Source organism: Aplidium turbinatum, chromosome 14 (assembly GCF_918807975.1).
Source record: "Aplidium turbinatum chromosome 14, kaAplTurb1.1, whole genome shotgun sequence".
Classification (NCBI taxonomy): Eukaryota; Metazoa; Chordata; class Ascidiacea; order Aplousobranchia; family Polyclinidae; genus Aplidium; species Aplidium turbinatum.
The window spans coordinates 21,081,043-21,097,000 of record NC_137485.1 but is presented as its reverse complement, the minus strand read 5'-3'; the positions used below and the strand labels follow the sequence as shown (position 1 = coordinate 21,097,000).

At 39.0% G+C, this 15,958-nt stretch overlaps 1 protein-coding gene across 4 annotated transcripts in view; it reads right to left on the bottom strand.

Annotated features, from left to right (window-relative positions):
• Positions 1 to 15,958, bottom strand: part of LOC145783244 (CREB-binding protein-like) — a 77,961-nt gene that overhangs the window by 49,921 nt on the left and 12,082 nt on the right. For all 4 annotated transcript variants that reach the window (XM_082595057.1, XM_082595061.1, XM_082595060.1 and 1 more), the window contains exon 6: positions 9,834 to 9,989. In XM_082595057.1, the coding sequence (XP_082451183.1) occupies positions 9,834 to 9,989 (156 nt within the window). The remainder of the gene's footprint in view (positions 1 to 9,833; positions 9,990 to 15,958) is intronic.

The window sequence follows — 15,958 nt, the reverse complement described above, 5'->3', positions numbered from 1 at the left end:
GAACTTCCTGACAGTAGCTGTAGAAGCAGGCGTGTCTGTTTGTTCATTCTCTTCACTATCTGATTGCTCCAATGCCCCACCATCAAAGTTGTCTGAATCAAAGATTACGGCTGATGCTGTATTACCATGCAAAGCATGTATTTTATTGAGGGCTATTCTTTTGGTATCTTCATCTCCAAGCATACCAATTAATTTATTTTCAGGGTTCGCGAAGAAAGCATTTCGTTGCAGAGTTATCAGAGCAATCTTCTGTACTTTTGAGTTTGAAAAGGTCATTATTCTTCTAATCATGTTGTAGAAATTCTTGGCATTGTCAGATATCAAATGTTTGTGTTTAATTACAAACCAAGAGGGGAAATAAACCTTTATGCAAAATTCTACAATAATGACAACCTTTTGAGATGGCGTTGATACAGAAACATAAAACCTTAAGATCCTACACGCCAAAGTTAGCCATCTTGAGTGACACAGCCCATCGACTTCTAATAATGCAAGATCTGCATCCACATCGCCAAGAAGTGCCGCCCAACATATTCTGTACGAATAATACTGATCACAACTGAGATCATCCACAATAGCATTTGGTAATTCTGGAAAATTAACACTAGAGATTGCTATGGGATGGCACTATATTCCAATCTGAAACATAACCAGATAAGTATTTCCCAATATTTCCAGAAAAGGAATCAGGCCGCTTGGTTTCCATCAATTTCCATAAAAACATGAGGCAAAGGAAGCTCATTGCAATGGAGCAAACAAATGGCCTACCTATTAATTGTTCTAAGCAGTCAATTGCCCTTCGATGGGCTCCTGACTCCCGTCATGGATGCTGTGCCATCGCTACCTATCACACAAAGATGATCCAAGAGAACAGTTCCTTCCAATTCATCATGAAGCACTTTTGCAATACTGATGCCCTTTCTATCTTCAGGAATTACATGAGACAAGTAGAACTCACCAGGTTCCCCTACTATTTCATAATGCTCTTCAAGCACAGAATTGCGATAATATTTGCTGTTAATTTGGGTAACACTTACAGTTGAATCGTTCCTTCCATCTACATATATTTCATCGACTTTTGAATACAACTCATCATCGTTCTTACTCATTTCTTCTCTGTATTTAGCTCGTTTTCTTCGCAACTTGCAACGGTCTATAACAGGGCTACTCAACTGGCAGACCGTGGTCCGAATCCGGACCTTCTGGGTGTTGAAGGTGGAATTTGGGCTTCTGGAAGAATAACCTCATTGCCACATTTTAGGGCCTCTTTAAACAGATTTCCATTATGGAAAAGCAATTTTTTGTGATTACCCAAGGGTCTTCGCCCCCAGACCCCCCAACACTTTGCCATCTTCTCTGATGTGCGATCCCCACAGCTACACTACAAAGAAACACAATACATTTTTTATTTCTTTGTTTGTGTCAGACAAAAATCCAAGTCGTGTTACATACTACCTGAAAAGTATTTCGGTGCTCGTAGGCTACTGGTTGTTTAATTTTCGTGGTTGCATATGAAATATTCACCGGACCCCAAAAATATTCAACTTGTCAAAATGGACCTTTACTAACATTAGTTGAGTAGCCCTGGTCTATAACAAACGTGGTTTCTTCATTTGTTATAATAACATGGTCTTTCAGAGTGACGGTTGCTATTACAGAGGCAGCTAAAATAAAAGTTATACTTTTTCATTAAATTTTAATCCAAAAATCAGTTTTTTGCAAGTAACTTAATTTATAAGAATTTTACAGAAAACATGTCTCTTAGAGCAGATATAAACATGTGTATTCTGCATCTATAGACACCAAAACCAACCCTTTAGCATGTGTGCATCAAAAGTTATGGTGTATTTGAGAATTTTTGCTTGCTCGTGGCCACCAGGTGGCAGTAGCGCTGCCAATATTAACAGCTACCCCCAAAAAATGTTTTTAAAAGCCGTTTTGGGTCATTTGGTCTGTATACAGACCCTATGTTTTTTGATTTGGAAAAAAATTTTTTTTTCACTCCACCCTAATATATAGTGATCTTATGAAACATTTCATCCAAAGCAAATTCAAACTATTTGAAACCATATAGAAGTTACGACCGGCATATGTGTGTTGTTACGTTGCAGTGGTGACTGGTGACACACCAGCTGGAGTGTTACCACTACCCTTAGGGGAGGCTATACATTAGGGTGTTGCACATTTTATATAACGTCATTTAAGATTTTAATTTATTATGGCATCATAAAGATATGGGACATGGCCATTGGTTCCAAATACCCCATCTTCACATATTATGGAAACTTCTTAAGGGGACACCTCTAATGAAATCCCAATATTCGCTGATGGCTGAGAAGCTTGCCTCAGATAAGCTAACTATTGTGGGAGCCCCCACCCCACATACCATATATTCCTGAAAAGGGCATGAAAAGACACATCTGAATATGCAAGTCTCATGAAATAAAAGTTTAATTTGATGCAATGAGCTTCCTTCAAACACAGATAATATTTCAATAATTATTTTTTGACATGCTAATACAAAATACTGTTTCTCACTACCAGCACCATACAGCAACAAGAAATGTTATGAAATGCTAGATCTACCTTATATGCAAATACCTATGAGAGCTTTTTTCTCTAAAATGTCACTCCTAAAAAAAACAATTTTTTTGAAAGTTACTTGTGTGCGAAAATATTTATACACATTTTTTTCAATAAAATGGTCAAGAAATAAAATTAAAAAAAAAGCTCTCATAGGTTGATGCAATACCATTGTACCAGCATGCATTCCAATTTTTAGCCAATTCGGACAAGAAATAAACAAATGAGTTAACATTTACTGCAAAAAAATGTCATTTTGAGTAAAACGCGTTTAAAGTTATGGTTTGCAAATACAAGGCAAATTGTGCATTTTCAGCTAGGCTATTGTTACTACTGCCTTTAAAATGCTAGGATACAGGAAATTTGTAACTGCTGAAGCATGACCAAAACAACAGCTACAAATATATAAAACCAGAAAGGGCTTTTCTGTTGCTACTATTAGTATATTTTCAGCATATCACATCATCGTTCTGGCATATTTTAGACTTTTGGGTCGCGTGGTAGCTCCACTAGTTCTAAAATTTAACAGGAAATAAATTGGAATTGTGGAGAAACTTCCATATATTCAAAATCCTGATGAAATTCTCTATCTTTTCAATCCAAAATATAATTTTCTTCAAAAATTTTTTTTTCATTAGAGGTTTCCCCTTGACAAAATTGGTGTAAAAATGTGAAGAGACTGTTTCTAATGACCACTTCTATATTTAACCCGAAAGGTGTATCAACAGCAGAAAAAACTTTTTCAGGAAAACTATTTAATTTTAAATAACACTGGTACACAGGATTTTTGAGGACTTGATGTTAGGAATCAATTTGGGAATTTTCGGGGGCCGCTCATTCAAAAAATGCATCAGATTTTGCCCATCTGGTCAGAATTAGCCTCGATATTCTATATTACTGTATGTCTAGAATTGTATAGTAAAGTAACGCTTTTTGCCCATGATAACCATATTAATGAACAATTTTTTACAAACAAGGCAAAGTCTCTCACACACCGACGAGAAATATGCAGAGAAATGTTTCGCAAAAAAGGCTGAGCGTCGACCAATGAAAATTTGAAGACTAGCTTACACTATTTGGAAAGCAGTGCATTTACATACAACTGCAGTGAACTGCACATATTTTCAAGGCTTTGTTTACGTTGTTCTTGCCTGAGTGAACGCGAGATTAATTAACAAATTTTTAAAAAGACGAATTTTACAGTTTAGTTGCTGGACGTGTGAATTTGGCTGCCGGAAAGAAGCTCTGGTAGGCCATGTTTGGTCGTTGGAAAAATAAAGGAACTTAGAGGCCTGAAGAGTGAAGACTCTCAGAATAAACTAGCTTTGGAAATATGAAAAATTGTTGTTCTATTTCACAGCATGCCTTGTTTCCATGCACTGTAACCCATATCTGCACCTTGGAAACACATAGAGTAGGGGCACAAGATCTTGCAAAAAAAATATTGAACAAAACAACATCAATCAAATACCATCAATAACGTAAGTTAATTCTGCATTGATAAATTGTGAAAAAAACAGAAAATAATTCTGTGGTAAATTTGTAACTTATTTAACTCGTGCTATAGAGCACTGCGCTGCTTGTAGGTTTACGCTCAATCAGTGCTCCGCATTTGTGCCTTCAGCGCTTTGCCTTCCTTTCTTAGTTCTACAACGCTAGCGTTCTATTGTGTATTTGTCAGTCCTTGTAACTGTTGTTTTAGCTAGCTTAACTTAATTCTAGAGCGGCTGCCAGATTAGTTTGTAAGTTATTTAGTTTTGTATTATTATCTATATCTTTCTTATTTTCAGAACTGTGTTATGGATGTGTCAATTCTAAGTTTAATAAAGCCTAACTAATGCATGGTATTCTTGAGCCTGTTATGGTCAGTTCAATTTATTAAACTTAGACTCAAGAATGGATAGGCACATCCCTCGACCAAAAGACCTCAGCGTCGACCCGAATTCTATTGAGGCATCTAGAGCAGTGGTTCCCAATGCATGGGTCGCGACCCAAAGTTGGGTCGCCTGATTATTTTTTTGGGTCGTTTGTTTTTCAGGCATAGGCTATTGTATCTTGGGCGAAAAAATAACAATGAAAAAATTTAAAACGTGAAGAGATTGATCACAAAACTGGAAAATGTAAACACTAGTCATGAAGAGTTTCATGCCGAGACATCGGGAAGCTTTGTAGCATGTTCGATTGTTCGTAATGCAAGAACTTTGAACAGTTTTTGTTTTTATTATTGTTATTACTATTCAATGCAAACCCTCTATTAAATGTGAACCCAACAAAAATTTCAGTCTCAAGCATAAATTAACCTACCCAAATTACGGGATATACATTGCAAAGCGCACTATATGTCTCGAGCACTATGTAGGACAAACCATGACAAAGGTTTTCACACATTGGCCCACACATAGTCTGGTGTGGTAAAACGCATCAAAGGCAAAGCCCCAAGTGCTGTATGGAATCCTTGCTTTCTCCACAAAGAGACCCTGCTGCAAAAAAGCTGTCTCAAGAGCTGCACGAAATGTTGCAATTGTTGCATGATGTTGTGAAGTGTGTAAACTTCATCAAAGCAAAGCCACTAAATCGGCGTTTGTCTTCGTCTTTGTGCACTGACATGGATTGTGATTATCAAGCATTGCTGCTGCACACGGAAGTGCGATGATTGTCACGAGGTCGTGTCCTAAAGCGAGTTTGTGATTTGCGGGAAGAGATTGCTATCTTCTTGAGGCAACAGAACTGAGTGTGATTAGCGGAGAAGTTTTTTCAAGAAGATTTCAACGCAAAAGTTGCTTACCTTGCCGATATATTTGACTGTCTGAATTCTCTAAATTTATCTATGCAAGTTTTACGGTGATTGATCACGCCGCAGAAGTTTCTGCTTACCATAAAAAACTCATAGCCTACTCTGGAAAAGTTATGTCACCGGTCAGAGATGAATATTGAGTACGCTACGACATGTTTCCTTAGCTAACGCAATGTATATTTGTGGCAAGGAAATTAAACAAACCATAATTTGGACAACTGGAACAGTTTGTGCACTAGCCTACTATGGAGAATCTCTAAAACCTAAGCCAAAAGGATTGGATAATTGATCTGTTTGTTGGAAAAGATCTGCCTCAACTTCCCATCCATGTTGCAGAACAGTTTATGGACATAACGACAGAAGCAGCTAATCGTATTTTATTTGCGTCCTTCAAAGACAAATACCCCAAAGATTCTGCAAACACCTACTTTTGGGCTTCCACGTACAAAGTGTATCCCACAGTTTCAAAATTAGTGATTCTAAAACTGATTCCATTTGCAACAACTTGGCTTTGTGAGAGTGGATTTAGCGCCATGTGTGCATTGAAAACCTAGCAGCGAAATCGACTGAAAGTTAAGCCGACATGCTGCTATGCCTAAGCAAAATAACACCGATTTCAAAAACTCACTGTCAGCAAGCGAGCACAGCTATCTCATTAGTCATTAGTGATTTGACAAACATATTATTTTCGGAAAAAGTTACTGCTTTTGTAGTGCTGTTTGTTTGGAACGCAATCTTGTACCCTATGGCTTTTAAAATATTACGACAACTTGCTTGGTTGCAAGATTTTACCAAACTGAATTTTTTTTTAAATGGGTCGCCTTAAAAACGTGTTGGGAACCACTGATCTAGAGCATTCAAGTACTGGCTTCAAACAGTAGTAGATTATATCGCTAACTTTAGACGAGCTTCGAACTGAACATTCACCTGCAATCCTGCACTTAACAAAGCCAGAATTATTCAAAGTTTTCTCTCACCAGAAGTTTATCCTCATGTGGAAGAAGCTGTAGAATATGATACTATCGTTACTACACTTGAAGAGTTATATACCAAAAAGAACAATGTGTACGCTAGGCATCTTTTAGTCAGCCGTCATCAAGCTTCTTCTGAGAATGTATTGGACTATTACAGAGCTCTAACCTTGTTGGCAAACGAACATTCATTTCAAAACGTTTCTGCTGCAACGTACCAAGATGAGCTAACCCGAGATGCTTTTATCAATGGTCTCACTTCTCCTTCTATCAGGCAGCGTCTTCTAGAATACGACGCTATTAATCTTCAACGTGCTGTAGAACTGGCCGACAGTTTGGAGAAGGCAAAAATTCAGTCTAACTCGATGGGCAAGAACATCTCTATTCCTTTGATTGCTGCTACTCAACCCACAACGTCGTCACTGAATGTTGATGCACAATGCTTTCGAAACCATGAAGAAACAAGTTTTTTGGCAATATCTACCAGGTTTGAAATTGAGAGAGCTCGTTTTGGCGCTAAACTGTGCTATTTTTGTGGTAAATCTTTTCACAGAAAAGACTTATGCCCAGCTCGAACTGTGGAAAACGAGGCCATTTTGCGAAATAATCGGTCAATGACCGATAAATGATCGAAAAAAAAACCCAGCTTGGGCATCCAGGTTATTGCAGACTGTTCCACTTTATACGAACAAGAAACCTTCCATACACGAGTGAAGAAGCCAAGCTTATATGTCGTCAATGTCAAGTATGCACTGAACTGAAGGCTCGGTTACATCATCCAGATCCTGGTACTCTCATCAAAGCCACACAGGCATGGGAACACCTTGCTATGGACTTTAAAGGCCCAGTGAAGGGTCCACGACCATATCTGCTTGTGATTGTTGATGATTTAGCCGATACCCATTTGTATTTCCCTTGCAAATCAATGATGTCAGAAACAGTGATCAATCACTTGGCATCTCTATTTTGCTTGTTCGGTTTTCCCTCGTACATTCACAGTGATCGAGGAACATCCTTTATCAGCCAAGAGGTTAAGCAGTACTTGACCACACGCGACATAGCCACTAGCTACTCGTCGCCTTATCACCCACAAGGAAATGGACAGGTAGAGAAAACTAATCAAACGATATAGAAGACTATGAAATTACTTCTTCGCTGTGATGACATTCCAGAAGAACAATGGGAACAAGTTCTACCTCTCGCTCTACATTCCGATAGATCATTACTATGCACTGCCACTAATCAAACTCCGCACGAAAGGTTCTTCTTGTTTCCTCGGCGAGCTATGTATGGTACTTCAATGCCTACATGGCTTCTAGATAAGGGTACGGTTCTTTTACGTAAATTTGTACGCAACAAAAGTGACCCTACTTGCAACCCTGTAACTCTGCTGTCCGCAAACCCCACATATGCTCGCATTCAGTATCCAGATGGCAAAGAAAGTACAGTCTCCATGTCTGACTTGGTTCCGTTTCCGACTATAGAGTCACCACCAGCTGCAAATAACGTGTCCTTATCTCCAATAAATAAAAACTGTGAAGATAATGTTCAAGAACAAGGTCCTGTTACAAACTCTTTGACACTGGGACAAAACTTAAATACTGATCAGCCTAGTGTTGGGCGATATTGAAAAAAACAAAACGATACGATATTTGAAAAAATACTTGATATTTCGATACTTTTCGATATTTTTGTTCTAATTAAGAAAAGAGTTTTTCAGTTTTCGAAATTAGTGTCGGCAATTGCCGATGCAGATGCATGAATGGCGGCGGCGCATTAGCGTCGGCAATAAAAATGCCGAGGCCACACGAGCGCTTGTAAGGTTAGGGTTAGACATTCCTCCCAGTCAGTGCCGGATTAAGGGGGCAGACTGGGCTGAAGCCCAGGGCCCCCACTTTTGGGGGCCCCCACCTCAAAGAAAAAAATCTACTAATTTTTTTAGTTGCACAGCTGGAGATTACTGCTTTAATTCGTATCTCAAACAAGCAAGGGCGGCTCACCCATATGTGCTGCGGTGCTGCAGCACCCCTGCCCAGCCCCAGTTATTCAATTTTTCTTCGTTTTTTTTTAACAAAAAACATATTTATTTGATACTTTCATATCCGAAAATGGTACGGATTACGGGTCAAAGTTATGATAATGCTGCCAATTTAAGTGGCAAGTATAACGGTCTTTAAGCTTTTCTGCGCGAGAAATGTAGTGTAGCTCATTATGTCCCTTGCACAGCACATTCATTTAATTTAATCGGTAGCCTAAATGTCCTGTAGGCTAGAAACATGCCGTTCTGCCGTTGAGCTTTTTGAATTGTTGCAAAGCCTTTATTCATGGCTCGTCTCGTCTACTCATCGTTGGCAAGTCCATCGAAAATTCCTAGATGGTTAGCCTGTTTTGAAGACATTATGCTCCCCAAAAGGCCATGCCCCCCCAAATTTTCAAAGTTTGGATTCCGAAGTTGAGCCCTTTGTTGAAAATATAATAAAATTTGTAAAAATTTATATCGTTTTCCAAGACATCTGGCTACTAACACCCCCAAGGACTTGTTTTAGACACACAGAAAGACACCAATAAATTTTGCAAATCGTAAATCGCGCAAAATTTACGTGATTTACATTTCTTTGAACTAATTTGTGGAAGCAATTTCAGAATGGCTTACTTTGTTGGGTTTTTGCGTAGTTATTGAGTTTTTGTGTAGCTGAGTTTTTAGTCACCAGCCTACCGGTACCGTTGACCTACCAGAAGAAGCGATCCAGGAAAACCTAGACGTTCTGCCAGACAAAGGAGACCACCTAACAGATATGGTGAATGGACTGCTTAATGAACTGCATTTTTTAACATGCGTGTGGACATTTTAAAATTGGGACTGTTAATGTGTGAAAATTCTTAAACACAAAACGTTCACAAACGCTATGATAACAACTTTATCAAGAGAATTCTTTTGTATGCTCTGTTGTTAATTAAATGATTATTTAATTTATTAATCGATTAATTATGTTCAAACTGCATCTGTTCTCACAAAATTTGGCAGGGTAGAATGTGGCAAATTTGTAACTTATTTAACTCGTGCTATAGAGCACTGCGCTGCTTGTAGGTTTACACTCAATCAGTGCTCCGCGTTTGTGCCTTCAGCGCTTTGCCTTCCTTTCTTAGTTCTACAACGCTAGTGTTCTATAGTGTATTTGTCAGTCCTTATAACTGCTAGTTTTAGCTAGCTTAACTTAATTCTTGAGCGGCTACCAGATTAGTTTGTAAGTTATTTAGTTTTATATTATTATCTTTCTTATTTTCAGAACTGTGTTATGGATGTGTCAATTCTAAGTTTAATAAAGCCTAATTAACGCATGTTATTCTTGAGCTTGTTATGGTCAGTTCAAATTCACTTACTAACATCTTAATCTATAAACTCACCTGTATTATACACTTCAGCTTTAACACTTAATCTCGCTAAAATAGTTGTTTAAAACAATTTCTAACAGCAATAAACTTACCTCAGACTTTAAACATTTGTGGGCATGAAGAAGCAGAAACAACTGATGCTGAATTAATCGCCGTTTTTCCGGGTCAACAGCAGCACTACCAGCACCAGCTGATGCAGGCATTCGGTTCATGATCTGGCTGCCAATTTGTTGCACTCCCACTCCAGGCTGCAAAAACAATTAGCAAGACAACATTTTTAAACACTACAGCACAATTTCAGTTACATCATTAGATTTTCGTTTAAAATAATATACAGTACGGTACATTGCTACTTAAGTACTTATGTTACACCAATATATATAAAATATACCGTAGCTGTCTCTGCCTCCCTAATAATATCCTCAAACCTCATTATGTCTAGTGATAGAATACCTCCGCTTTTGCCACTTTTCTCAACTGCGCCTCCAGTGATAGTGACTCAAGCCTGGAGCCGAAGGTGTGAATGCAAGCATGACTGACTGACTGTGTGTGGCTGTGGTTAAGTTTATGACTTTAAAAAAATCTAAATAATCTTATGCATCACTGTGGTAGGCCTACTGCAGTAATGCAAAAGAATATACAGCTACACATGTTGGTTGTAATATTGGTCTTAAAAGTATTTAATACCTATGGAAGACTGAATATGAGAAAATCAAACAAAAATCTTCAATATTTTGAGAATGATGTACCAACTGGCATGGTACCAAATGAGATTTTGGCATGGCAGCAATGTAACTCTCAAGACGCAAATTCAGACACTTTTACAAAAAATGCACTATCTCCAACAATTACAAGGTGGTTTCTGTCAACTTCTTGAGTCTTGTGGAAGGTTACAGGTCCCTAAAGTTACCCTGGATTGTAATGTACTCTCTGGACCCCCTGTCAACAACCGCTTGGTGGAAACATTGTGTATTATAAAGTAGGCTATATATTTCCGAAACCTGGAAGCTCTGGCCAGAGTTGCCATTATTTAGCTGGAACATCATGCCTTCCGCATCTGGTCAAAATGTTGCCTCTGGTGCACCATTATTTATCTCAACTAAGTCAGCAAGAAGCCTATCTTGTAGAAACAAGCTAGCTTACAATGTGAAAATCCACTGTGAATCAAGATAGCCCATTTACACAAGAAATCAAGGCTTGCTTGGATGCTAAATGGAGCAGCACTGTCATTTTTTCACTTATTGGAAATCACTAAACAAAATGTAGAGCCTCTCAGCTCTCTCTGCTATATTGAAAAAAGTAGCACAGCTACTCCAACAAAAATGTAGCAGTCCTACCGCTACGAAAAAAGCAGCAGCGCCGCAAAACTAGCATGCTACTGCCCACCTCTGCATTAAGGTGGAGTGAAAATAACTTTTTCGCGAAATTCAAAAACATAGCCTCCTAAAAAGTTGCTTTTGTTCAAGAAAAACACATTTGTGAAAAAATAAAAATAAAAAAAATAATGTCTTGATGAAGCTCAATCCACAAATCAAGGATGGCCGACAACTTTGCTTGAAAATACAGTAAATTCACCATAACTTTGCCAATACTTGCCCTATTTTCATCATATTTCAACAAGCTTTCCTCGTTCATGTCATAAAACACTACAAATACATATGATGACAGCGTGAGAAAATTATGACATCACCAAATCCAATATGGCCGCCAAATTTAGTTTTTCACATTTCCTATCCATGTTACACACTTCTTTTTCGATTTGCTCCAACGTTTGACAGAACATGGTTATGCTGTCCATACGCGCCGACTTCCGGGGGGGGGGGGACGGGGGGCGGCGCCCCCGTAAACTTATGGTTGAGGGGCAACAAACATGGTTAGGCCTTATTACAAGTGGTGTTTCAAAGATAAAACACTTTGCGAAAGAGATTTAGATCATTTAAACGGAATTTAAGAATGCCGAAAGCGAAAAATAGCCTACGTTGCTCTTGACCGCAAACAGCAGCTGATCGCATGGCTTTCTCATACGGTATGGAAATTTCAAAGTAGATGGTAGAGTGACTTACGCTGCTGGAATAGTCACGTAACTACTCACTGCAATATTAAGTAAACCAGCTAAATTAGAAGCGCTATTTTCAACGAGGTCTTCCCGCTGTGAGATCAATTATGATTCAACAGAACGCAATGTGTAATTAAATCGAAAACCGATAAAAGAAAAGGTGTTTAATGGTCTTGGTCGCAGATGTTGCCTGCATTAACGACGTCTCTTACCACTATTGTCACCGAGCTAACCTGACGTCATTGTTTTATGTGGCCGCTAAGGTTTGACATCGACTTCAACGATCATCGCATGTTACGTAATAAGAACAATTATATCCTACACGCAAAAATAAAAAAATCGATCTCTTAAAACAGCTCTTTCTGTTTTGTCTGGTGAGCTTAGCATATTCCTCAACAAGTGCATAAAGTTTAGAATTGACAAGAAATCATTAAATTTGAAAATTAAGTTCGAATCACTGCAAATAAACGTATTCAAAACTTTTACTTAGGACGACGCCATTTCAAACTCCGTAATCTACATTGGCAATGATTTTGCGGCAGTAAAAATGCGTTTATTTTGAAAACTGCCGAGCTGGAGACAATAGCTTGTCCCGTGTATAAGTTGAACCTGTCTTTTTGAGGTGACAGTCACTTGCAAACATCTCGACCTATACTCGAGTATATAAAAGACTGAGGTAATACTCATATAAAAGACTGTAAAGACTTTCGATAAAAAACAGAAAACACTTCGCCGTTGTTAGCGCTTTGAAGGTAATTAGCAAAACGAGCGAAACGATGTTAATAAAACCGATAGCGGGTTTCCAGTCTGCTTGAAATCATGATTTTTTGCATTTTATTTCGATAACTTCACTGTCTTGGTCGTTGTTATTCACTCGCATGAAAAGGAAATGAATCGGCTTGTTTTCCAACTGTTCCAATTATGAGCTAACAATATCAAAATTTTTACGACAAGGCGTACTACATGCGTAAAACTAATCGTTTCAAGCAGCGGTTCTAATAAATTCGGTTGGCGACCTAGGTTTCAATATAAACAAGACAGTAAGCTTAATCAAAGACTATTTTAATGGAGTAAAACAGCGGTATGTTTATGACGTCATCACCTTTCTCGCCCCCCCAAGGTTTTTTGAAAAGTCGGCGCCTATGATGCTGTCTTCTGTCGTGGGTACGATTGTTCCTCTTGATAATAGTAAATACAGATGGAAGCTTTATTTAGTATAGTATTCATCTAGAAATTAAAAATACCTTTAATAATTGCAACAGAGTAGGATAGGACGTTTACCGTTAAGCCGGTACCGTAGAATTAATGTTTCCAGGTCACGCCACGTGGAGGCAGTCCTACATGCAGGGGCGCAACTAGGGGGGCTGTCTAGTCGGCATGACAGCCCCCTTTAAGATTTGCAACTTCAAGAAGAGGGACGACTAACTAGACTGAGACTTACGTACTACTTAACATGTGTCCGTTCAAGCTACGTCCTATGCATACCAAACTTGTTTCACGCTCAAGTCGCATCAACCGCAATACAAAATATTAACAGACCGTCACTTATTCACGCAATATGATGTCATAAAAACAAAATGGCTTGGGAAACCGGCTCAGCTTTACGCTTACAACGGCATGAAAAAGAAGCTTTGCAAAGCCATCATTTTAACAAGTTCTCATTCTCAGGTTCAATCGTTTTCTTCTGCTTGCCTTTGTTCTCTCAAAACAACACACGCGCGCACACACACGTAAGGGACCTCTGTTAATCACATGCAGAAATGGATTGGCATGCACGATGCACGTGACTTGCAGGCGTTTTGTGGACGCGGAGCATTTTTTCAATTTTTATTTTTTTCCTTTCTCCGTATTATTTCCGAATCCAATTACCCGATAAAAAGCGGTTTTTAGATTCGATTCTGGATGGATTCGAATCTTAAGGATTTGAAATTCTACTTTGGGCATCCCTACTTAGGATGCAACCTTATTAACCCACAAAACGAAACTGCAGCTGGCTTTAGGCTAGTCTGATTTGTAATCTTCGTATGGTCGCAACTTCACACATTCTTAAACCAATTTTATAATTTTGGTATCAAAAAGACGGCAATTAAATTTTCTTTACAATCTTGACGTGTATCCAGGCCCTAAGCTTGCGTGGACTACTTTTTAAAATGTGGGCTTGGAGAGCAAACAATTTGCTGCCTACTTTCGAAAGCGCGGGAAACTTTTTTGAGAGAGTAGCAAGCGCGGACAGAGCGAAAACGGTCGCTTCGCACGTCACAGAATTGGATCATTGCGCTGTCAAATTACACTAGACTAATATTCTAACAATCTAACTGTGATATACCAACTTCTACAAATAATTGTTAGTTTTCTCTCTCGTTGCCGACCCCCTTTGATTTTTTCTAGTTGCGCCGCTGCCTACATGTGACTGTTTTAGGGGACAAACCGGGAATGGAATACATTTGTCACCCAAGGGCATTCTGGGAAGTCCAAGGGATATGAATTTCATCCTAGAATGACCTGTTCAATGTAACCTCAACTGAAATTCTAAACTTTGAAATCAGCCTTGCTGTCAAACTTTGGCATTTTGCGCCTGCTCTCTAATCGAGCCCTGATGAAACTATCTCTGTTATCTTCTCCACAAACGGAGCCTGAAGCCTCTGTCACAAGCTTAACATGGCATTCCACAGCCTGGTTATGACAGGGGAAACTTTCAACTGTGAGAGGACTCATCGTGAATGGATTTGTTTTGATCATATTAATCAAATCTTCATTGCTAAGGTTCTTGGTGTGGGGAGGTTCAGTGATATCTTCGGTCTGTCAGTCAATTATTTCTATATAATTCCTAGCGTGACGGTTCAAGGTTGGCACTCTAAAAACTCGCACTGTACTGCTGCTCTTGCGTTCTCTGGACTTCAGTATTCGCCTGAGAGCCAGTTCTCTGATACTGATGTTGTCGTCTGCCAACATTACCAGCAGAACGTTTTCAGGGTGCGCAAAAAAGGCATTTCTCTGGATAGCATTCATAACAACTTCCTTAAGCTCATCCTCAAGGTATCTGGCCTTGTCTACCATGTTGTAGACATGTTTTGCTTCATCTGTGCACAAAGATGCCTTTTTAATAGAGAACCACATCGGTGCATAGCCTACACTTTCAAAATAAAGGTGACAACAGTCTTCAATTCTATGGAGGGTGCTTCTGTTGAAATATACAACCGCAATATGCGATTTGCTAAAGTCAGCCATCTTGCTTGATTAATTGTACCAGGGCATTTGAGTGAAAGGTCCAAGGAGCAACAACCTTTGCTAATAGCCAGACAGATTGCAAACAGATACTTCTGATCGGTGCTAGAGTCTTTGGGTTGCAGCATGTGCTCTAAATCCTAAGGTATTTTGTCAAAATTTACCAGTGGTTGACGGTCACAGGTATGAACGGCTTTGCCGATTGGTCCTGCAAATCCATGGGGGCCAGTAGTTGGACCATCTACCTTCTGAAAAAGATACCTGAGAGGAATCTCATTTGCATGCAACAGGCAGATATACCACTGTAATGGTCTACCTAGTGACTCCTCAATTAATCGAATGACTCTCTTCTTTACACCAGTATTGATGACTGTTCCATCAATACCAATTACATTGAGTGCATTTGTATCTACCCCCCTTTTTTCTAAATAATCTAACAACTTTGAAGCTATCTCAGCCCCTGTCCCGGTACTTGCACAAACATGCCCGAAGTAAGATGATCCTGGTTCTGCTATAATTGTTATGTGTTCCTCTGATATTATTTTACGGTGAAATTTGCCATCAATATCTTTTGCATAAACATTGTCTTATCTTTTCGGCCATCAAAATATAAACCTGTAATCTTTGTGCTGGCTTCACCTGACAAAGCTGTGCGTTTCTTCATCCTTTCCCTGCAAACTTTGCTTCTGTCGATCACCAAGGAGTTGCCGCCTTGAACATCAGCAAGAACAGAACTCGCTATGGCTGCTGCTGGCCTATCTGAGACTCCATATTTGTCACAAATGGTTGCCATTGTTTGCAAAGATTTGGGGAAGACCTTTCTCTTCTTTGGACAGGAAGCATCTATAATGTACCACTATCGTTAGGACATTCTGTGTCACTGTTACTGTCACTATGATAAGCCGGAGATGATGCAGACGACTGAGTTGCACAATT